The sequence below is a fragment of the Oreochromis aureus genome, linkage group 6, assembly GCF_013358895.1.
Source record: "Oreochromis aureus strain Israel breed Guangdong linkage group 6, ZZ_aureus, whole genome shotgun sequence".
In the NCBI taxonomy this organism is placed as follows: Eukaryota; Metazoa; Chordata; class Actinopteri; order Cichliformes; family Cichlidae; genus Oreochromis; species Oreochromis aureus.
In genome coordinates this window covers 12601493-12624768 of record NC_052947.1, presented here as the reverse complement: position 1 = coordinate 12624768, position 23276 = coordinate 12601493, and the positions used below count along the sequence as shown (strand labels likewise).

Here is a 23276-nt window from a genome sequence, read left to right as displayed (position 1 = left end):
TTTATGTCTTTCAAAACTGTGCTAGCTGCTTCTCGTAGTTTGTAGAAAACATGGCTCTGTACAAAACCCATCCATCTTTCCACTAATAAAACTGTAATAGTAATCTATTTTAATAAAGGTTATGCAATAAAATCACCTTGTGTCGCCTATTATCATTAAGGAATTTTAATTAATAAATGAATAAAACATTGGTAAATTATTTAAGAGTTATTTAAGTCAAAAAATGATCATATCAAAGTTTTTGTTACATTATTTGCATTTTTAGCCCAGTTAAAAAATTTGGGCCTAGTTTTGATTTTTTGTAAGCAGCTTGCTAGTTGGGTAATTTTTTTTTACTTCTAATAATGTTAGACTTTCAAAGAATTTCAGCAGGTTGAAAAAAATAGTTTGGCAGCAATTTGATGCATTTTATTTTTACTGATATAAGCTAAACATGATTTTGTAAGTTTAACAGTTAGCACGGGCGCTGTGGTAGGCTTGTTGTGAGCTAGTTAGTGATGCTACACACTTGTGTTGCTCTCATTGTCAATATGTTTGACAATATTTTTGACTCTCAACAAAGGCCCAGAGTTACTGATAATATCAAAATTAAATCTGGAAATGTAATGTTGTCTTTTGAGATTTTAGCATAAGACTGACAATGATATCAAACTGAAGATTTAAACAGTTTTACATCCATTGCAGATTCAGAGCTCTGCAGCCTGAAAACTTTAAATAAAATGTTCGACTTATAAACACAACAGCAGAAGGTTTCATAGAAGCACAATTTATTTTCATTTAACAGCAGCACCCAGAATCTGTTTTGTTATCAATAGCTATAAACACCCTGGAGGGGGGAATGGGTGAGGGAGGTCATCAGAACCAAGCTGGGCCTGGATTCCTGGGTCCAGAGGTTTAGAGGTGCTTTCTCCCTCTCTTTCTTCACCCCTGTCCTGTGCCAGATGTTCTGTTGACCAAGTGAGGTAGACATCATGTCAGAAACATCAGGAGGACTAAAGTGAGACTCAAACTCTTCACCAGCTGTCATCAAAATGTTGCACCCCAATTTTAATAGTAAAAATCAAACTTATGAGAAAGATTATCCCTTAAAGACAAATCAGCGTGATGAGGACTAATAATAATTGCAAAGAGAATCTTTGGGGATAACAGGCGGCGGGGTTTATGACCTGGGACTCTCCACCATCTGGTGTTAGAACTGAAGAAGCTCCTCGAGGTGAAACGTCTTCAAGAAACTTAAAGAAGTCCAGCCGCTTTTCTTTCCAAGCTCCTTAGTTTATGACCTACACTGCAGCCAGACATGAGGGGGCAGCAGAGACGCTTTGGCTTCACTTACCTACCGCTGGTCGCGTCATCGGCGCTCTACTGCTCGTGCCTGGCGATGTGAGTCGCGGGAAATTAGAACTAAATCGATAGCTGCCAAATCGACCGTCAAAATAAACTTGTACCCCGGTGTAGTCGCTGAAGAGCTCACCTTATGAAATAGCATGAACTACAATAAAAGGCAAGTTGTACGTTTAATAAAGTATCGGTGTTTATTGATAGCGGTGTTAGCTTCCGATGTTGGCTGCTGACGTTTATGTTTCCGGTGGGTTTTTTAGTTAAAGAAAATAACGTTATGTTTCAAGTGAGCTAAAGTTTTAAGGAAATCTATATGACAAAGGTTACGTCTGCCAGCTGTGCTAGCGCCATAGAAGCCGTGTCATGGCTACATTTAAGTCTTAGTCGTGTGTTGCCGTGACCAGAGATCAGCATGGAGACCACTGTGGGAGATATTCAGCACTGTGAGGAGCAGCTGAGATCTACGCTGCATTCTGATGATAAGGAGAAGGTAACTTGCATTTGTCCTCACACCTGAGCCACATAAAATACTGCCATGACCCCTGAGATTAATGTTGTTTTTTCTCAGCTTCGTAGGAAGTTGGCTGAATTACAAAGGGAATATCTCAGGACAGCCCAGAGACTGCAGGTGAGTGTCTTTCACTGTGCTATAAAAAGGAAAATGTAAAGAGCCTTTTTGTCTCATATACATGCATACATCTGCAAACAGCGTGCCGAGCGCTTGGAGGCAGTACAGAGACATGTGAGGAGCAGGATCACTGAACAAAACCACCTGGAGCAAAGAGACACGGAGGCTGCATCAAATCTCCATCTCAATCCTTCTTCATTGATGCTGAACAGCAGCAGTGACACAGCTCAGGGCTTAACTCAGAGCCAGAGACACACTGAAGGTAACACTTGATCATGGGACATTTGCTTTGTCATATGGATGAGACTACACTGTTATTACTGTCAGAGGCACAACATGTTTGGCCTGTAATAAAAGCAGAAAGTGAAATTCACAAATCATTTAATTTTTTTCCAGGTCCAGCTGAATCTGAAAACTCAAGGAGAAACCAGGTGATCAGGTTCTCACTTCCATCTGATGCTTGCCCGCAAACGCCAGATCTCAGCCATGCTGAACCTACAGGTTATAGAGCAGGTTCTTCCCTGCGCCTCAGGTCACGACGCAGCCGCCTACGCTGGGAAAGTAGGAGCACAGAGAACAATGAAAAGGGACAGGAGCAGGGTGAGGGGATGAAAAGTGCCAAAAGAGCAGGAGAGGAGGAGAAACTCACATCAGATGGAGCAGATGCTGTAAATGAAAGTGAAGAGCTTTTTTCTGGTACAGATTCTGAGTCTCCCTCTCTGCTGCTTACACACTGGAGCACACATGGATGCACTGAATCAGGAGATATTCAGGGAAAAGACATGCCTAGATCCCAAGAACAAAAGGAAAAAGATGCTGAGGAAAAAGGTGAAGGGGAGAAAGAATCCGAGTCATTGTTGCTCACAACACAAACTGAAAACAGGGGGCACGATGGCACACAAAACAAAACAAGAAAAGAAGGGGCGAGAGGAGAAGATGGTGGAAATAGTAGAGGACGGAATGAAGAGAACATTAGAAAAGACACTGAACAAAATGTAGGGGACAAAACAGAAAGTAAAAAAAGGCATGATAATAGTGTGGAAGTAAAAGAGGAAAAGAATGAGTTTACTGGAGGTGGAAAAAGTGGGAGCCTGCTGGACTCCTGTACATTAGTGGAGGGGCTACTTTTCCCAGTGGAATACTACGTTCGAACCACAAGACGAATGACATTTTCACAGAGCCAGCCTGACATGCAGGCTGTAATAGAGTCCCAGCTGAGCAGGGGACGACATCGCAGGAGCCGAGGCCGTGCCAAAGGACAGAACAGGAACACACAGAGCAGCGAACTTTCACAGCCGCACACTCAGACAGATTTCTCCTCTCTAGCAACTGCATCTGGGGACCCTAACAAACCATCTCAGGCTGTTGCATCTGTGTGTGCATCTGCTGAACACAGCCAGAACTCTGGTGAGATTTCAGCTTGTCAGATGGACTCTAGTTTTTCTCCCACGTCTGCTCGTCCAGCACGAGGCCGGAGGAGGAAGAGAGACACAGGGAGAGGGAGATCTCAGACCGGACGAGCCTCTCTTAGTTTGAACACACATCAGTCAGTAGGTGAGCAAACCTCAGATGATCCCCAACCTACAGACATTCCAGCCTCTTCCTATCAGTCTCTCCAAGGAGCTGATGGACCAGAGCCCTGCCCAACCCCAGGAGAAACCGACCCAGCAACAGATGGACCACAGCACGTGCCCACACACATCACTGATCCTCCGCTTACTTCTGGAGTTAATGGAGCTTCTTACAGCTCTGCCTCTGGACATCCAAAGAATGTCTATGAAATCTTTATGAAGAGGAACAACAAGGCTAACAGATCCCCACACATGAACCAAAGTAAGACTTGTATGAATATGAATCAAAATCACTGTCTATCATTACTGGTCATATATTTGTTGGGCTCTGGTATCAGTCTTTGTTTATGTGTCTGTGCATCATTATAAAAATACTCTGAGACCAGTGAAAGTGAATTGTGGCGAAAGGGTGAGTGCAAGATCTATTTACACCTATTTCTAAAACAACCTTCCTCTTTAAGTTTATGTTCATGTTTATGTGCTTTATCTGACACATATTCCACGTGTCCAGATTATAAAAACATCACAGAAATTGGAGAGACTCATCTCAAAGACTTTTGGATTAATTTGACTGTTGTGGCCAAAGAGACAGCGTTAAAAACATTATTTGCGTTGCGCATTTTGATACAGCACAATGTTTGGATGCAGTTATGTAGTGCTATAAAGCAATGAGTGCATCTGCAGTGTAGTGGTTAACACATTTGCCTTACATGCAAAACATCCTTGGTTTAAGACTGGGAGGAGATGGTTTAAAATCTGGGCCAAATCAAGCGTGCATCCATCTGCTGTGCAGTCCCGTGGGAAATAAGAGATCAGCAGAAAGTTCCTGATGAATCCCAAACATGTTGCTGAGACCCACTTGAATGCACAGTTTGCTGTGAGAGTTTCTGACAACAATACATTATTGCTGCAATATACAGCCGCAATTTTTAATTTAGTGTGTCATACTTTGCATGCACTCTTTTTATTTTTTTCATAATAACCCTTCAAAAAGAACCTTCTGTCATCAGCATGAATCCTAACCCTCAGTGCACAGTTGCCATATGGTGGTGATTAAAGAGGTAGAAATGCCAAAGAAATGACGGCATTAGGTTAATTATAAGAATGGAAACTGGAAACTTTTGTTGTGTGAAGGAAACCATAGCCAATGCAGAGAACTGCACTTCTTTTGATACAATCTAAAGAAGAAGTGACTGTATCTAAGATGACACAGAGGCTGTTTTGTGAAGAGATGAATGTAGACGTGCACTGAAAGTTTGGCTTGGTGTCTGGTGTCAGTTTAACTGTTTTAAAGTTCCCTGAACAGACCTACTGACATGACTGACAGGTTGTTCCTTCAGTCAGGTCATCACCCAGTATATGCATAACAAGTTCTATATACAGCGATGAGCATGTTTTTGACTGAAGCTTTTATTTTCCACTTTGTGTTTTTCAGGTACATCGAGCTGGCGATCGCTCCTCTTGCCCTCCTCCTTGTCACCGGCTCAAACGTCTCTACTTCGTCTTCCCTCTCTGTTGTCTGGCCCGCTGATGAACTTGGACACCCACCAAGATTTTCATCTCCCAGATGACCAGTTTGCCTCCCTGAAGCTCCTCAAGCTTCGCCAAGTCACTGGAGAATCTGCAGTTGAACCTTTCTCATCCCCATCTTACAACACACGCAGCAGCTGGCGCCGCTTTGACTTTCGATGCAGCGGCAGTGATCCAGCGACACCTCTTCCTCTCCCGCTAAGCCTCACACCTACAATTGCAAATTCACCAGGTCATAATGAAGAACACCTGGCTGCTACCCAGTCCATAAACATCCAGAGTGTATCAGAAGAACACAGGCTTACAGATACAGTGATGAAGCGGCACTTCACTGAAGAGCAGCAGACTGAAAACGGCTTGGCAGAGGCTCACTCTAGCTCAACAGATCCAGTGGGGCAAAAGTGTGCTAATGTCTGTATGGATGCAGGGCAGGAAACTGTGATTGTGAACTCTCGTACTGAACTTCAGACTCTCATGAACTCTGCAGACAGACCAGTCTGCACAGAGAATGATGATGTCATCAATCACCCAGTGGTCCATGCTTCAGAGGATCTGAGGTGTATAAATCACAGTGAAGAAGATAAAGTTACCACTGAGCTGGTTTACTTTGAGTCACCTCTACAGGAAGTCTCCTCCAGCAGCTGCACTGATATACAAGCATGTAATGAAACAAACCCTCCAGAAGAACCTCTGAAGTCTCCAAACAGACTCACTGAAAATCAGACCAAATCTTCACACGGTGTCATCTCTCAGCTCATGTTGAGTTCCCCTCTGGCTTCAGCACCCTCCCTCTTTATAACCCCACACCTGCCTTCATGCACCCTAAGTACCAGCCCAAAACTACCCTCCCTAGGTCTCACCCCCCACCCTGTCACCTGCAGCCTCCCTCTGCCCTCCTCCCCCTCTGCCCCTTGTCTCACCCTGCCTCCACCATACAGCCCTTCCAGACAGGCTCTCTCTCCTCCACCCCTGTCTCCCTGTCCCTCCATCACTTACCTCCCTCCTAGCCCCCCTGCTTTCTCTCCATCTGGAGAGAGCCACCCTTCATCTAAGCCACCGGTTAGGGCCAATCAGCATCACACAGTTGAAGCCACTACTCCCCTGAGTCCCTCTGGCCATCAGTTGGAGGACTCAGCTGGGCAGTTGGACCTGAGAACAGAGGAAACGAAAGAAGAACTTGTTATTAGACACATGCACACATTGAGGGTAAAAAAAACTGTTTTATATGTTGCTGCATAATTAAAGATTATTATTTAGCTTAAATATAATTTAAGGCTGTGTGCATCTAAAGCATCCGTAACATCGTTCTTGAGTGAGTTACAGTTTTTTTGTGTGTTTTCAGGCTGCAGCAGGAGGCATTCTGGTAGATGCTTGCTGTTTTCCTGGATCCTCAGACACTTTGTGTGTAGCAGCAGCAGGAAAGTGGGCAGTGTGCCTTTGGAGTCAAGCTTCAGCATCTGAATGGAAATTAATACACACCTGGACCTTTAGTGAGGTGAGTTTCTTATGTGCCTGCATATCAGAATGACTCTGTGGAGGTTTGAACATTAGCTAGAACTACTTTTTCTTTTTTACTGTTCCACTGATTAATACTTGGTTTCAGTAATCTGCCAGGAGCCCTAGCTATACAATATAAATACATAATTAAAGATGAGCATAAAGCATCCACGTATTAGAATAAGTTTCATCTTTGTCGTAGTCCAGTGTTATTGCACAAACAATATAAATTATACATAAATTTAATTAGTAAACTTCAGTTTGGCTGGTTGGGAGATGCATAAAATCACATGGCAATAATTGGATTTTTGTGTTTATTTGCAGCCAGTGATCAGTGTGTTTCATGTCCCGGATGCTGCTGGGCTGATCTGTGTGACTCTGGGTCAGCTGGAAATCAGAGAAGTGAGGTGAATACTAAACAGTGAATGATTATCTCTACCATGTACTGCCATGTAAAAACTAAGTACACCCCTCCTGCTTCCATAGGTATTAAGAGGGTAAGTAGCAGGCAGGTGCTGCTGATTAAATGCACTTGATTAACTGATCATTCACAAGTGTTAGCACCTCAATACAAGTAGACGTTTTTGGTTGTTATTCAGAGAAACTCAACAAACAAACAAAAAGCCAAGATCTGCATCTCAAATTCTACAGGCCTCGATTAAAATGTTGAAGTTCATGACATTACAATTAGAAAAATACAGAACATGTATAGGTTTTTTTGGAAGTGTTGCCAATAGAAAGCCTCTCAACAAAAGTGGAGAAAACCAAACACAGCACATCAGCACAAACGGCTCATACCAGCTGTCAAGCACGGGTGATGATTCTGACTTGCTTTGCGGTCACAGGACCAGGGCACATGCAGTCGTTGAGTTGATTATAGTATTTAAGAATCAAATGTGAGGAAATCCTTCTGACAGCTAAAGCTTGGCCCAAATCGGTTCATACAGCAGGACAATGATTCCAAGTCTAGCAGCAAATCTATAACACAATATCTGAAAAAGAAAAGAATTCAGGTGCAACGATGCCGTCAAAGTCCAGACCTCAGCTTCAACCAAATGCTGGGGCAGGACCTTAAGAGAGCTGTGCTTGCAAACCTAAATGAACTGAAGCAACACTGTAAAAAAGAGTGGACCAAAATTCCTCCACAACAATGTGAGAGACTGACAAAGTCATACAGAAAACCATTACTTCAAGTTATTCCTGCTAAAGGCGGTTCTACAAGCTGCTGAATCACAGGGTGTACTTTTGTTTTGCCTGTGCAAACGAGCAGTTTTCATTAAGTTCAGTATAGTTTGTAAAATATTTGTATGTTGCCTGTGTGCACAGGGTGCTGTCATGCTCCAGCCTCATGCAAATATTGCTCTGTGAGGGGATTCTTCAGGCAGCGATTGGTGTGTCCCGGTCCAGAGTGGTGACCACCTCCCACTCAGCCACAGGTTCCACTCTGCAGGTGTTTACGCTGTCAGACTACAGGTAACACATCACAGTTTTCCTCTCCGCTGTCGTCTCTCATTGTATCGATGTCACAGACTACATCTTCAGTTGGGGTCAGAAGTTTACATAGAGTTGTCACGATTCATGTCTCACTTCTCTTTTTTTCTCTCTCAGCTCACCGAGCTCTCAGCCTCTGGTATCTCCAGGTGTTTGCGTGGGAGCGCTTGCACCAGTTGATGGACTTCCTGATGCTCTCATTGGTACAGATGAAGGCGGACACCTTTTTGTCTGGTAAACATTAATGTGATGATAAAAAGTCTAATTTAAAGATCAAGACTGCTGAATTCTGCTTCGGGTTTCTCTGTGGCTGCTCTCGTCTTTGTTCGGTACTGATGTTGTTAGAATCTGTTATTCAAAAGAGAGCTAATCACATCAGTAGGCTTGTGCTCCATTGGGACCATCTGACCAGTCAGTGTATCAACTGACAACAGATGGGACAAGAGGACGTTTAAAGACTCATCTCTTTGTTTCTGCTGCCCCCTACTGGCAGAAAAATCAGCTTAAATAACCCAAAAGAAAACGTAATTCTCCTGTTGTTTTGTTTTTGATAGAAAGAAATGTGATTTCAGCAGCAGCTTCATCTTTACCTCGAAGCTGCTCCTGCTTACAGTTAAATTGTTTCTGTTTGTTGTAGGAATCTAAAGACTGGACAGCTGCTGTGCAGAGTCCTCTTTGGAGAGGGTTTTTCTCACACAGCCTGCCTCAGAGGATATTCCTCCTGTGTAAGTAAAAGCAGTAAAAACAAAAACAAAACATGCCCCTGTAGTGCTGTCATTCTTTACGTGATATAAGTCCTTTGCGTGTTTGTGCACAGGGAGTGTTGTTTGTCCTGCTGCAGCATCAGTTTCTAAGCTCTTTAGAAGACGAAGAAAAAGAAGGAAAAATAAAAGATCCTAAGACTGCCTTGTTCTCCTTGGTCGCCATTAACCCTCTAAGTGGAAAATCCATCCATGCTACTCAGCTGTACCCACCGGAAAACTGGGCTGGCAGGTGAGTTGAGGAATGGAAGACGAGGTTTGTGTTTCTGCGTCATTTTTCAAACCCACTGGCATGTTTACATCTGTCACTTTGCTCTACAGGCTGTGTGAAGCCGACGTCAGTGGCTCCGGCGTGGTGGGCCTGAGTCAGAATGGCTGCGCCTGTGTGTGGGAGCTCGGGCACCCGGGGGCTTCGAGGATGGTATGGGCTCCAGAGAGTGAAGGCTGGCAGCTGGCTCGATGGGGGGGATTAAACACGCTGGTGACTGGACATCACAATGGAGACGTGACTTTATACTGCTACAGTCAGAACTCGCGCTGCTGCTAAAAACAGACTTTTAGACGACTTTTTAATCAAATATAAACATCTTTGTTTCAGTCTGCGTTGACATAAAGACATCGGGGTGTTTCAGCGTCATGGTGGGGCACGGACATGTTCCCTTCATTTAGCTGATTTGATTACTTCTCTAAACTGCATTGCATTTCAGGAATTTACCTTCAGCTTGAGTAAATTTAACATAAAAATCCAAAAAACATGAGCTTTCATATACTGTAAACTGAGCATGTACCATAAACCAGTGGCTACTGTACAAGCTTTCTAACACGTCACACCCTAGAGCTCCTTTTAGGTCACTGTAACGTCAGACTGGAAATTTGTGTTTTATTACTGCAGCTGTTTTTGACTTGTTTATGTATGTCTATGTTGTATTTGTTATATAGAAAAGAAATCTTACTAAAGTTGGTTTTAAGATTTACATTAAACATTTGTGAATTCTTTATTTACTGTATATTTTATCTACTTTAAGCCACAACTGTGGCTCAAAACAACAGATCATATTTTTAAAAAGTATGCAGTGTCGGAAATATTCTTACTCGAGTATATTACTGAAATGGATCCTGTAGTAATAAAATTACTAAAGGCCAGAAGTTTACTTACACTCATCATGGACATGAGTGTCGGCTGTCCGTGTTAAACGTCCCCTAGGAAAGATGACCAGATCCTTTTTGATAGTCATCAGCAAGCTTTTGTCATAATTCTGGCCTGATATTTAACCGTAATTCTTGTCAGAATTGGTAGTGAATTTAAACAAGTTGATCGGGCATGAACCCGGCTTTTAAATGTTTGTTGACAAATATTTAAAAGGGGGTTTGGGAAGGCGATTTTAGAGGTTTGATGTTAGCCTGCTTTATCCATTCCAAAACCAGTTTTGATGTGTCCTATTAAAACATTGAACATTTTCCAAAGTTTGAGGTCAAACTTAAGACTTTTAAGGCATTCTTCCATCTTCATTATTTCATCCACTTTCTTCAGTGCACCAGTAGCACCGGCAGCAAAATAGTCCCAGAGCATGATGCTGCCCCCACTGTGTGGATTAGAAAGAATCCAAAAATAAACTCAAGCTTGTGTAATAATTGAGTGCAGTCATAACAGATTTATGTTATGAAATGAAAGCTAGAGAAATCATTAAAAGCCCAAAATTACCATGAGCTTACCAGTTATAAAAGCTATATGATTTTAATTTCATATTATATTATTTACCAGCTACAGGACAGTTAAAAATAATGCCATACATCTGGGGGTTTGGAGGGGGGGGTTCGTTTCAAATTCTTACCCCAAAATATACACTTACCGGACACTTTAGCCCCTCCCCCTTCACCTTCAGGACTGCCTTAATTAATCGTAGCAAAGATTCAGAAAGGTGCAGGAAACATTCCTTGGAAATTGTGGTCCATGTTGCCATGATAGCATCACACAGATAGTGTAGATTTGTCCATGATGTGAATTTCCCATTTCACTACATCCCAAAAGTGCTTTATTTATAGATCTGGTGACTGTGGAAACCACCTGAGTACAGTGAACTCATTGTCCGAGAAGATTTGAACTTTGTGACATGGTGCATTATCCCACTGGAAGCAGCCATCAGAAGATGGGTACACTGTACTCATAAATGGATGAACATGCACAGCAACAATACCGCCTTCTAGATGTTGCAGCAGAAATCGAGACTCATCAGCCGTGCAACATTTTTCCCATCTGTTGTCCAAATTTATTGGTTCTTAGCTGACAGGAGTGGCACATGCGGTGTAGTCTTCTACTGCTGTAGTTCGAGAATTAATGTGTTGTGCTTTCAGAGATGCTCTTCACCATATTTTGGTTGTAAAACCTTAGCGATGACTGTGTGGGAAAATCCCAGTATATCAGCAGTTTCTGAAATACTTCGAGCCGTCTGTCACCAACAACCATGGAACATTCAAAGTCACTTAAACTACCTTTCTTCCCTATGCTGATGCTCAGGTTGAACTTCAGCAGGTTGTCTTCATCATGTCTTTATGGCTAAATGAAGAGATCTGCTGCTGTTGATTGGCTGAATAGATGTTTGCATTACCAAGAAGTTAAACAGGTTACCTAACAAAGTGGGAGGAGAGTGTTTATTTCCCTTTATTTAATAATGCCACCACAATGTTTCTCCTTATAGATATTATTTAACTGTCTCTGTAGTTACTATTCAATAGTTCTCACCTAATGAAATATTCACAGTTTTTCATTTACCCTGTAGATTGTTTTCCATTTCTCATTTCATCATTAATAATTTACTGGACCATGGTCACATTTTTTTCTTTAAGCAAATATTTACGAGCCACAGTCATAAAAATAGGTGAGTTTCCAGTCAGCTCGTTGGTGACCAGCAGGCAACAGTGGGGTTCACAGTTATTAATGAGTTCAATCCTACCACGTGGCCATTAATTGGTCATTATAAATTGCCCATAGGTGTGAATCTGAGTGTGAATGGTTGTTTGTCTCTATGTGTTAGATGCACTTGCTCAGGGTGTAGCCTGGGATAGGCAGTACCCCTGTGACCCTGATAAGCAGAAGAGAACATATATATATATATTTAATACAGTATTTTGCTCCATACACCACCAAGGTATGCTGAAGCAATCAAGATGTGACTGAAGTTACTGATGTTTAGGAATTACTGACAATTTTTTCAGACACCCCATTTCCACAGACAGTAGTAATTGGACAATTAAAGAATAAGCAACATCGAGGTCGTTTGGGGTAGGATGCACTGGCCAGCTAAGCAACACCAAAAGGCCTGAAAGACCACAGGAGACAGGTGAAGTGGATGATCACATGATCCTTTTTATGGTTCAAACCAGGGGTCTCAAACAGGGGCCAGAATCGGCCTGGTAAAGACTCCAATCCACTGGATGGCTTTGGACAATGTGAAGGTAACAGAAATTTTGGACTTTTAATTGCACTTCCATAGGCTTTACAGCTGTTTCTACTGATAAAGATTTCCCCCATAGCCATTCATACCAAACCGCAGTAAGTTCGTTCCAGATTTCTGTAATTTCACACATTTACTTCAAACAGTTTAAGTCTCATCCTGACAGATTTATTTCAAATACTGCAGCAGCAGCACTTCATTACAGTGTAGAAAAAGACAGACAATCTGTTAAAATAACACTTCAGTATTAAGGCATCTCTAGGATTAAATGTGTAGTTAAATTTCAGTACATTGACAGAAAGGATAGTTTCACTGGTCTGATGCAGATGAGATCAAAATGGGTTCAACATCAATGATTTAAAGCATCTTACCAAGTCAGAAAATGAAATTCAAGAGTGTTTTTAAGTGTGTAACATCAGAGGACACCTGCATTTATATTAAACGGGAAAAAAAGAGAAAGCAGCTTACCTCAACATGTGACCTGGGAAGGGGTGTGGGGTAGGAAAACAAAAGACAGATGAATCCTGTGCTAGGTGTATGGAAACAGGACATCCATCCACGATTTTAGTCATACTATGAGTAGAAGTTAAACCAGTTCTCAGCTGGTGTGGTATTTAGTCGTTCCCCCCCCCCCAGTTAACCACCCTGACTTGTAATACTAATCTTTGTTGCTGACAAATATCCAGATTGTACACTACCCCCCCCCCCAAAACAACTTACATTAACATCAAAATTCAACTGAAGACATGAAATAAGTGTCTTGTACAAGAGAATCTTTATTTAAACAGGTAAAATTAATCCATCTTTACAACATGTCTTCATATTCAGCAGTATGTACATGTTTGTACAACATGCTGAAAATGACATCTAAAAATAGAATTATAAAAAGTAAAACTAACAGAGAAAGAATGTACATGATGCAGACGTATTAACATGGTCCATTTCTCTACACACAACACAGAAAAAACAGAGAAGCAGACCGGAGAAGCTTTCATCCACCCACACAGTCGGCCCGAGTCTCAACCTCGCACCTCACAGTCTGTCCACTCAGCTTAGAGTCTGAAAAGCAGGACTTTATGTACAAACAAAAGATGCAGAGGAAACCTCAGAGGACCGTTCCAACTTTAAGTTCAATGTAAACCAAGGGAACATTCACGTTTACCGTCTAGACTCATCTGAACACACACCGTCTGTGCTGTGCTGTCAGCGGGAACGCAAGCTTCATCGAGAAAGTTACAAGAACAAGAGGTGAATGAGAGTTTCTATAAACAGCAAGAAAGAATTTTAAAAGAGAGAACAGCGGCTGAAAGACGGGAATTTTTCCATGTACAACATATATAAGATGAATTGTCACGGTAGGTGTGAAAGTGTCAGAGTTGGCAATAAAAAAGGATTACAACATGACCCATAAAACAGATGATGACTGAAAGTTCGAGCCTGTCCTGAACTCACGGAGAAGCAGCCGGTGATTTAAGACACTTGGGGACTAATGTGCAGCGGGAGAGGGCTTGCTGTCCAACAGTTTCTCCACCATGAGCTTGGCGTAACGAATGCGGCTCGCCAGCTCCTTACTGCAACCGAACTCCTCCAGGAGAGACAGCTTGTAGGTGCGGAAGTCTCGTTTCTCATCTATGTAGGTCACCGCAGCCATCAGCGGACACAGGATCAGCTTGGTGTGGTCCTGCCAGAGACAAAGTAACAAAATCATGAATAAAGGATCTGTATAGGGCGTCATGAGACAGGCAAAACCGTTAAAGGCCATAGGAAGGTGGTGTGGCATCCTACCTGGAAGAAATTGATCTGAACCGTGCCGTTAGTGAGGTGCAGCACAATGGCGCTTTTGGTTCTGAACCAGAGGGAAAGGTACGGCAGTCGTGCCAGCTCATCTCCTTCCCGACGTGCTATGTTTGCGCCAGCCTTCAGCAGGTGCTCGCTCATGTAATTGCGGAAGTATTTCAGCAATGTTATCTACACAGAGGAGAGAAACACTGATTTTAGTATGAAAACGAGGGCGCGAGACCATTTAAAACTTCGTCTCACACACAAAACAAAAGGTCTAACTTCTTACCTTCTTGTTAAGAGTGGACGGGAAAGAGCGCACACTCATGTAGGATTCAGTTGCCGTTTTGTCGATGTACTGCAGGCTGTCTCCGTCAGCGTACATGATCAGACGGGTGTAATCGTTAAACAGAACGCCAACGCTGTTGTCACACAGCTGGTATCCTGAAATGAAGATGAGAAACACTTGTTTGGAATATTCATAACCACAAAATAACACCTCAGTCAATCTAAGGCCAATTTCTTACAACAACACTTGCTCTATGGTTTCTTTTGAACTAGCGAAGAAGTCATCTGTGCTCAGAATTGCAGTGAGTGTAATTCCTGCATCGTTTTGTTTGCAATAGATATTAACTGAAACTTAAAGACTATAAAAACTGGGACATAGATTCTGGGTTAAACATGTCTCCCTTAAACATGTCTTCTATTTTGGCCACCAGAGGGCGAGAGAAATCCAGTCCCATGGCATGTGAAAAGCTCCAGCTTTGGGAACACACTAGCTCCATCTGTCTTATACCATGTATGAATTGATAACTTTGTAAATCAGCAAAAATAAAATGATGATGGCAAATTTAACTTCCATGATTTTAAAACTGTTTACAAACCAGTGAGTGACACTGCAGTGGCTACAGTCATCAGTTTTAATTGTTCCACAACACTGAAGTTAGAGATTTTGCTCACCCCAGCCCACCGATGGAGGCCAATGACTACTAATTTTCATAGTGAAATTATAAATTCTCTGTAGAGTTCACTATTAGACCCCAAAATACAAATACTTGATTGATCCGACTTCATAAATGAGCCAATATCACAGTTGTGTTTCCTTTATTTTGTTTTTTTAACGTTCAAGTGTAGCTAACTGGATGGATGTGTTTAATACTTACCCAGTCCATATTTATCAGAGTAGTCCACCCATTTGCTGATCCAGAAGATGGGGATGCATGCAGGATCCTCTGCCTCCTCTGTTTATTAAAAGAATTAACATCTCTGTATGAAGCACTGACACAGACACATACATTTTCCAGCTTAATAAAATGTACAACACAGTCATAAAAAGTCAGCGCTCACCTTGGCGGACGACTGCCTTCTCAGAAGGCTTGGCAGCAATGATGGTGTTGAGCTGCTGCAGCATGTCTCTGAGGTGGTTCTCCGACGGTTCAACCTCCCTACACACAGATTACACCAGTCAAAACATCCAAATACATAAATGTGTCACAAAAAGTAAACCTGTCCTTTATAAATATTTCCATTATTTCAAGTGGGACAAACATCTCACCGTGGTGCAGGCTCGTCCTTCATCTCCACCTTCTCTGTCCCTACTGGAAACACAAACCCGTATCATTAACATTCCTGCGAACACTAAAATAATTCAACTCCAATATTTCAGCCTTGCTTTAAACATCTGAAGAGTTGGGGCTTCTTTCAACTCTAGTCCTGCTGGGAGGATTACCTTTGTTATTTATAGCCGTCAACGGGCGCCTCTGGCTGAGCTCGGTAGTTGTGGAAGGGGCAATAGAGAACCGCGGGGGCACCGTGAGACAAGTCGTGGGCAGGCGCAAGGGGATGTAGCCGGACGTGATGAACTCGTCCGCTTGCAGCTCAGCAATGGTGGGCCTCTGGGTGGGATCGGCATGCAGCATCCTTTTGATGAGGGCGGTCGCTGCTGGGTTGATGTGCTGCACGAAGACAATTGCCGTTTAAGTTGATACGACTTGAACAAAAAAAGCATCTTTGTATACAAACTTTTTTTTTTTCTTTAAAAAGGAGCATCGTGTTAAACCGCCTCACCCAGGGGATGGTGTAGTTGTTTTTCTTGATGCGGTTGTAGGTCTCCTTCAGACAGGAGGTCTCAAATGGAGGCTTGCCCACCAACAAAGTGTACCTGAGAATTCAGACAAGAAGGAGGTTAAAGTGACTGTGCAGATTTTTGTTTTTTTAAACAACTTTTAACTTTCTAATACATCATTAGAAGTATTTCTTGGGGTAAAATATAAAACCATTAGGACTCATAGGGCTGCATTTTGTAAAAAGACAAAAACCCCTAATTAAACATGAGCAGATGTGCAAAGCTTGGCATTGGCATCAGAATGGACACTGCAAGGTGTGAATGACTCAGTGGCCGTAACACCTCCGTTTCCAGGTGTGCTTGTGTATTTAGACTTACAATATACACCCAAGTGACCAGACATCCACTTCATAGCTGTGGCCTTTCTTGCAGAGCACTTCAGGAGCTATGTAGTTAGGTGTTCCACACAAGGTCTTCTTCCGCTCACCATCAAACTCAATCTTTGTGGCAAGGCCAAAATCCCCTGTTTTAAAACAAAAACGGGGGACATAACTGTAAAGAGGCACACTTGTGTGCAAAAGTTCATTCTTGAAGTATGAGAAATTACTGACGCAAGGACCTGGGTGTGCCTTTTCTAGTAAAACCAGCAGGTTAGTTTGAGGTTGCTAATATATCCAGTTGACATTTATAGCCCCTGCCATCATTCTGAGCTGAGTAAATTACCTATCTTGACGTCCATGTCGTCGTTGAGGAAGATGTTGCCCAGTTTCAGGTCTCTGTGGATCACTTTGTTGTTGTGCAGGTACTGGACACCCTTGAGCAGCTGAGTCATGTAGTATCGGGCCTCGGGCTCTGTGACAGCCTTACGACGCTTGTGCAACTCCAGCAGGGACTGAAGTGGAGAAGAAAATGATTTGAAACTGGGGCACTGAGACAGTAAAGCAGCAGAGAGGCAGTACTGAGGCACATTTTTAACAAAAATCAAGTACATCTGACGGTAACCATGTCAGTGTGGAAAGAAAAGATTTTAAAAAGTACTAATGCCATCAAAATACTGAGTTTAGGAATAGTGGCTCATTTGAATTATGTTCAGAGCTCCTGTGGTTTTAATCAGGCCAAGCTTCCTGCACTGTGACGGGAAGGCCATGGGAAGAGACCGCTAGGGTAACCGTTGGCCGTCCACAGTTAACAGAAAGGACACTTTCTCTGCACTCACCCTTCTCCTGCAGATTTCCAGGACGACAAACACAAAATCATCGTCCTCGAAGAACCCGTGGAAGCCCACGACGTTGGGGTGGTTGAGGCTTTGGTGAATGGAGATTTCCGAAGTCATCTTCTCCCTCTGGTGCTGCTTCAGGATCAGCGATTTGGGCACGATCTTTCCGGCGAAAACCTGCTTTGTCTCCACGTCTGTGATTTCGTAGCATTTTGCAAATCCACCTTTCCCGAGGAATCTCCCCCTCGTGTATCGTCTCATGGTGCGTGGGTCGACCAGAACATCTGGGATTTCTTTTAGAGTGGCCGATTTTGGGTCGACGTGCGGCATCGGGTTCGCCGGCTTTGCAACACCAGCGCTCATTTTGGATTAAAGTGCACTTAGCCGGGAGTAAAAAGAAACGTTTTAAAGCCCCTTCGCAATCGAGGTATTAATGATAAACCCCAAGAACGAGAGTATTGTTAACCCTACCTTAACTGACGTTAGTTTGGCCTTGGAAGCTAGCGTGCTCCCTGCACTTCTGGATTTAAATAAAAACTAGCTCTAATACACTTTAGACGCCTTTTTTTACTTAAACATTGCATTGACAATTAAAACGCAGTGCAACTAGCCTATAAATCTTTTTTGAAAAACGAAAATATTCAATAAAGTAATCGCCAGAGTTGTCCGTCGATGGCTACAGCGTTAACCCGTCCTGCCTTTTGACAACAGTTTCTGCTAAAAGTTTAAAATGCTGCCTCGGTCGTTACGGTGCTCTCTGATTGGTCCGCTCGATTTGAATTCTAAGGTATTGCAGCAAAGCATCATGGGAGATTAAGGCAAAAATAGCCAATCACTAAATGAGTACGTCACATTCTGCATTGTTATTGGCTGAATCCCTGTTGTTGGTTTCTCATTGTTTTCTTTAAGCGAGTACTGATGGGAAATGTAGTCGGGGTGGGCTTTAATCGTGACATACATCCGTTTTTTTTCTTTCTTTCTTCTTCTTTTTTTTTTTTTTACCCAAGTAGATAACGTGAATTTAATGGTCATTTGATTGTTTTCTTTTTCTTCTTCTTTTTTTTAACTAAAACCCCCGAATAAATAGTCGTCATCGTGGATTGTTGTAACCGATTTAGTTTAGTCGAGGTAGCAGTCTATAGGCTAACTTATATGAGACTCAGTATAATTTGTAGATTTACTTCACTGCAATAACCTTTGCTTATTTATACGCTGACCTCACTAGTTTTCGGTAAGAATTGTTTCGTTATTACTCGTGTAATACTACTTTTCGTAATTATCAGTCGTGAGGTTGTCCAGTTTAATTAACTCTAACCAGCTACAACATGTAGACTGTACATTTATGTAAAACACACAACCTATTTTTATTACTGTTTTTAGCCAGTAGGGGGCACTGCCACGCCTATATCCTATCCAATAACTTCCCGAATGCTATAACTTTATACGGTCCCAATATTAAAATATGTTGAAAAGCAAAAATATGTTGAAATCAATACCATAACAGATTGCTGTTGTTGAAGGCTGTAGTTATACAGTGGGCCAAAGGACTGAATTTCTTTGAATGGATTGTTCAAAAAGTGTTACCATATTTCCATTAAAACCTTTTCTGGATCAAGTATGATGAGTGTTAGTCAGTGCAATGTCTGTGTTTCATTAGTTTCATTAAAACTTTTGTGTACATTCAGGATATATTATGGTTCCACACAATTATTGATGGGATTGTCATTGCAACACCAACTAGACTTAACTTCAGGTGGAGCATTCATGAAAAAGGCTATGTAAATAATTTTTCACTGGAATTGTAACTATGGAAAGAAGAATTATCAAGAATTGCGTGGAGTGGAAACAAAATTTGTGGCAAACATGGTCCACCTTGTACGTCATCAACCAACCACCCAGGCCTTTGCTTCACCCCAGTCTTGACTCCATGGCTACAGCCTTGCTCTGCGTCATTGCCTGTAATGCCTTTTACTTCTAGCCTGCTGCTTCTACAATTACCACTAATGCTAGTTCTGGTAAATGACAATCATTATCACTCTCAATAAAAAAAAAATAAAAATAAGAAAAACAGGTATGTTGGCTTTACAAAAACCTTAATTGTTACGAAAGCTGATAAACGTTATATATAGTGCTGTATTATTCTCTGAACCCTCCACCCCTACAGTGAGGTGCACTGGTGGATCACTTATCCTGTGTGTGTGTGTGTTTCTGTTCGCCCAGAAAGGTTACTGTAAATCTATGTTTAGCTGTCATGAGTGTTCATCTCAGGCCTGATGAAACATTTCTGTTGTGATGGAAATAGTCTCTTCTAGCATCACAGCCTCCATCCATAGTGCACTCAGTTGTTTCTCAAGTATGAAAATAATGGGATTCATCTTCATCCAAGACAAACACACATGGCATGTTTCAGAGATTTCTCTTAATCACATCATTGTCATCCATCTGTTTATATGTATTTTGAATCATTGTGCTTTTATTTATTCTGTATTTTTATCATCTTGTTTTATAAGATGTGTATATTGGTTTTCTTTTTTATTGATCTGATCCTTATCTAAATTACTGAGAAGACTGTCCAAGAGCACAGGTGTTCTTTTATTCTGCGCACGTGCAGCCGACAAATAAAGTAATTCAAACTTTAATTTTCCTGTTGTTCACTCTTCGTAGTAAAAGATAAACAAAAGCTTTTAATCCAATAGTGTGAAATTTTTGATGTGTAATGCTGCAGAATCATCCTTGTCAGGAGCCTCTGTTCTTTAGCCCTTGTGTGCTATATGGGCCTCTGCTCCTCATTCATATTAATGCTTTTGTGGCAGACACGATTAATATCTGCTTAGCAACAGATTATACAACTGACATGGCGATAAAGAGAGGAAAATAAGAGGAGAACAAGTGGATGAAGAGAGGACAGATGATGAGACCAGTGTGTTTGCTTAGCCCCTTTGTTCTACTTCATATAAGTGTCTAAAACGTCACGACACAGTTTCAAGCAAAGAAAGGAGCTATTTTTATGATGCACCATCTCACGCTAAGCCAAAAATGGCAGTTGTTGTTCATTATTACAGAAAAAGAAAATATATGCGCATCGGCTTTGTACATCAATTTAATAACTCAGAGGAACAATTTTAAGATGTAAATCTTGGAAAGCTTGGAATGCCAGGAAGTTGGGAATAAATGGAAGAGACTCCCATCAGAAATATTTTCTCAGAGGATAAATTTGAATAGTCACAGTAATTTGTAACTAATTTTCAGTGTCCATTTTCTCTAAAAAAGTAGATCAAACCATATCACAACAGCATCGGCAGACTGTGGGTCCAATTGCCAATTGCTATTCTGGGCACGTCTGCAGGGGCCCGTGTATATTTGGGGGCCCATCCAAGAGAAGATGAAATGAAAAAAATGAAAAAAAGGACCAGAACTGTATCATCTCAAACTTTACTCCTACTTTAACAAAACATAGATATACATACTTTTTTTTAATTATAACTGGTAAAATCCAGTAGTTTTATTTTGTATTTGACCTGCCTTTTTCTAATTTTAATTAAGGAGCGAGGCTGCCTTCACAAGATCATTTATCCATTAATTTATTCATTCACTTATTTATTGACAAAAAAAAAGTTTATTAATTTTCTAAGTGGGGACCTCACAAAAGTGCTTTTTCTCATTAAAGCTCTCTGGGCTCTACTCTACTGTTTCAACACTCATCAGGGAGCGGGACTGTAGTAGTGCTGAAAGGAGGAAAAAGAGGAGACCACCAAACAGACAAAGGGAATAAGAGGAGAAAAAGAACGTGTGTGTGCAAAAAGTCAGGATTTTCATTATATATTTTAAACTAAAACGTTCCCTTTGATGGTTACTTTAAATGGTAAAATGGTAAATGGCCTGTATTTGTATAGCGCTTTACTAAGGACCCCAAAGCGCTTTACACATCCAGTAATCCACCCATTCACACACACATTCACACACTGGTGATGGCAAGCTATTGCCATCACCAGTGTGTGATTCCTGTATGAATGTGAACCATCACATTCCTGTATGATTCTGATTATCGAAGAAAGAAAAAAGCTCTAAGGCCCATCAGACATTTGTGCGCAGTGGTGTTTAACTCTATGATCCACGCATGGACAGACTTATTACAGATGTGCCAAGACCAGTGGAAAGTTTACAAATGAAGCACCGGACACATTTTACAACAAAGTTATTTTACTGACACCATATAAAAATGTACACACAAAATAGGACTCAAATAAAGTGCATCATCCCGTTTGCTGCCCGTAAACTATGAGTATTACAGGCCCCGTGGCTTTCAGACACATTAAAGACCCGAGGAGCCTTCACCCATGAACAGGTGTGAAACTGAGCAGGCGCAGTCCAGCTGCAGCTGTTTCTACGACAGAACACAGCTGTGGTGCTTCTTCAGCGAGGGTCTCTTCCTAGCTCGGGGCCTAGGCACGGTGTCTCTGCGTGTCCACGCCGCGGGGCTCAGTTGTGCCGGCAGGTTCACCTGTTGCAGCAGCGAGCTGAACACCCCGACCGCGTTTCTGCCCGTGCTCGCGGACGCCTCCACGAAGTCTGCGCCCCACTCAGCCTCCACCGTGGCCATGGCGTCACCGGCAACCGGCGCTCGACCTTCGCTCTCGGTCAGATCCGCTTTGCTGCGGACCACGGTGATGGGCGCGCTCCTGCCGCCGCCGCGCAGCTCCAGAATCTCGGCGCGCAGTCGACGCACCTCCTCGAAGGAGCCAGGCTCGTCTGCCGCGTACACCAGGGCGAAGGCGTCGCTGTGTCGGATGCAGAGCTCCCGCATAGCTGGGAACGAGTAGCTGCCGCTCGTGTCCAGTATCTCCAGCCGCATCTTCTCCTCAGAGCCCGCGGTGTCATACTCGAGCACGTGAAGCTCCTCGACAGTGCGCGTGTACTTGTGCTCGAATCCGTCGTGGAGGAATCGGTGGATGAGCGCGGTCTTGCCAACCCCCGCTGCTCCCAGGAACACAAGCCGGACCGTGTTCGGACGCCCTGACGGAGACATCCCGGTGCACGTGCAGCTTTATGCAGCTTCATGCAGCCAGGCTATTTATAGGCTGCTCCACCGATACAACCCCACCCGGTCGTTCTCCGCTCAAAATCGCTCAAGTTCAGACTCTGAAAGCCACGGAGCACACCCGATTTGGCAGCATGGAAACATAAGTGATTTATGGATTTACTGTATTTTCAGCGCTTGTGTCAACATGTGTGAAAGAGTCGAACACGTGCGTTTGTTTGCAGCGTTTGTGAGTCATGGAACTCAATGCCAGTGTATTTCACAGGAACCCGGATATCATAAATCATTTCCACAACACAGTTCACAACAGTGTGCATACAATAACAAGCGTCTGTCGAGGCTTTAGTTAATTTACAACCCATGGTTAGCCTTTTTACATCCCACCATTGTGTTTGCTTATTTACTGCAATGATCCGAATCCCCTCTTTTGTTAATGGAACAATGGGGATGCTATACCATTCTGGATCCTCCTCGTAAAATGTAATTCTTGCAGCACTCTACTTCTCACCAGCAGAAATACAGCTCTAGCTGTGAGCACAGAACCCCCACCTGCTGATCAAACCCTGTGTTTGTAAAGGGTGGCCAATCAGAAGAAAGCTGGCTAAAAGAAAGATAGAAGGGAGCTGCAACTTGTTACTTGACAGAGGATGAATTAAGGGGCTGCTACAAGGCCCAGTATAAAATAAATGATGATTCTGAACTGCGAAGAAGTTATTTTGATTTTCCTATCTAAAAGAAGCATATAAGTCCCATTTCAGGTTCAGTGGTCAAACTTGAGACTTGACCACAGTGAGTCTGTAACCAGTAAATCTTCCCCTTCCCAACTAAATGTGTGCACCGTCTTCTGCTCGGTGATTACACCTTTGCTATTGAATTATTGGCTCATTTCTCTCATTCCCTTGACTCAACA

General features: G+C 42.5%; 3 protein-coding genes across 4 annotated transcripts; 1 reads left to right on the top strand and 2 right to left on the bottom strand.

Annotated features, from left to right (window-relative positions):
• The first annotated feature begins 1355 nt into the window (after window positions 1-1355).
• On the top strand, window positions 1356-9792 carry palb2 (partner and localizer of BRCA2). 2 transcript variants are annotated; one of them, XM_039612983.1, is made up of 13 exons: window positions 1356-1501; window positions 1743-1828; window positions 1907-1966; window positions 2048-2228; window positions 2363-3799; window positions 4973-6273; window positions 6410-6562; window positions 6889-6971; window positions 7891-8037; window positions 8173-8289; window positions 8693-8780; window positions 8873-9048; window positions 9138-9792. In XM_039612983.1, exons 2-13 carry the CDS (start codon window positions 1751-1753, stop codon window positions 9361-9363), a joined length of 4047 nt encoding a protein of 1348 aa, XP_039468917.1. In that variant the 5' UTR covers window positions 1356-1501; window positions 1743-1750; the 3' UTR covers window positions 9364-9792. The 2 variants fall into 2 exon arrangements, with proteins under 2 accessions (XP_039468917.1, XP_031599720.2); XM_031743860.2 differs by having other exon boundaries at window positions 1369-1828.
• Window positions 9793-13020: 3228 nt separating this feature from the next.
• plk1 (polo-like kinase 1 (Drosophila)) lies at window positions 13021-18074 on the bottom strand. The gene is made up of 12 exons (XM_031743883.2): window positions 17800-18074; window positions 17329-17707; window positions 16836-17004; window positions 16491-16635; window positions 16115-16208; window positions 15777-16002; window positions 15603-15645; window positions 15395-15492; window positions 15211-15288; window positions 14337-14491; window positions 14054-14236; window positions 13021-13949 (listed from the first exon to the last, which is right to left on the bottom strand). Exons 2-12 carry the CDS (start codon window positions 17689-17691, stop codon window positions 13755-13757), a joined length of 1749 nt encoding a protein of 582 aa, XP_031599743.1. The 5' UTR covers window positions 17692-17707; window positions 17800-18074; the 3' UTR covers window positions 13021-13754.
• A 3442-nt stretch (window positions 18075-21516) lies between these two features.
• Window positions 21517-22770, bottom strand: LOC116323518 (GTP-binding protein Rhes-like). The gene has a single exon (XM_031743865.2). The coding sequence runs from the start codon at window positions 22352-22354 to the stop codon at window positions 21713-21715; it is 642 nt and encodes a 213-aa protein (XP_031599725.1). The 5' UTR covers window positions 22355-22770; the 3' UTR covers window positions 21517-21712.
• Between the last annotated feature and the right edge of the window lie 506 nt (window positions 22771-23276).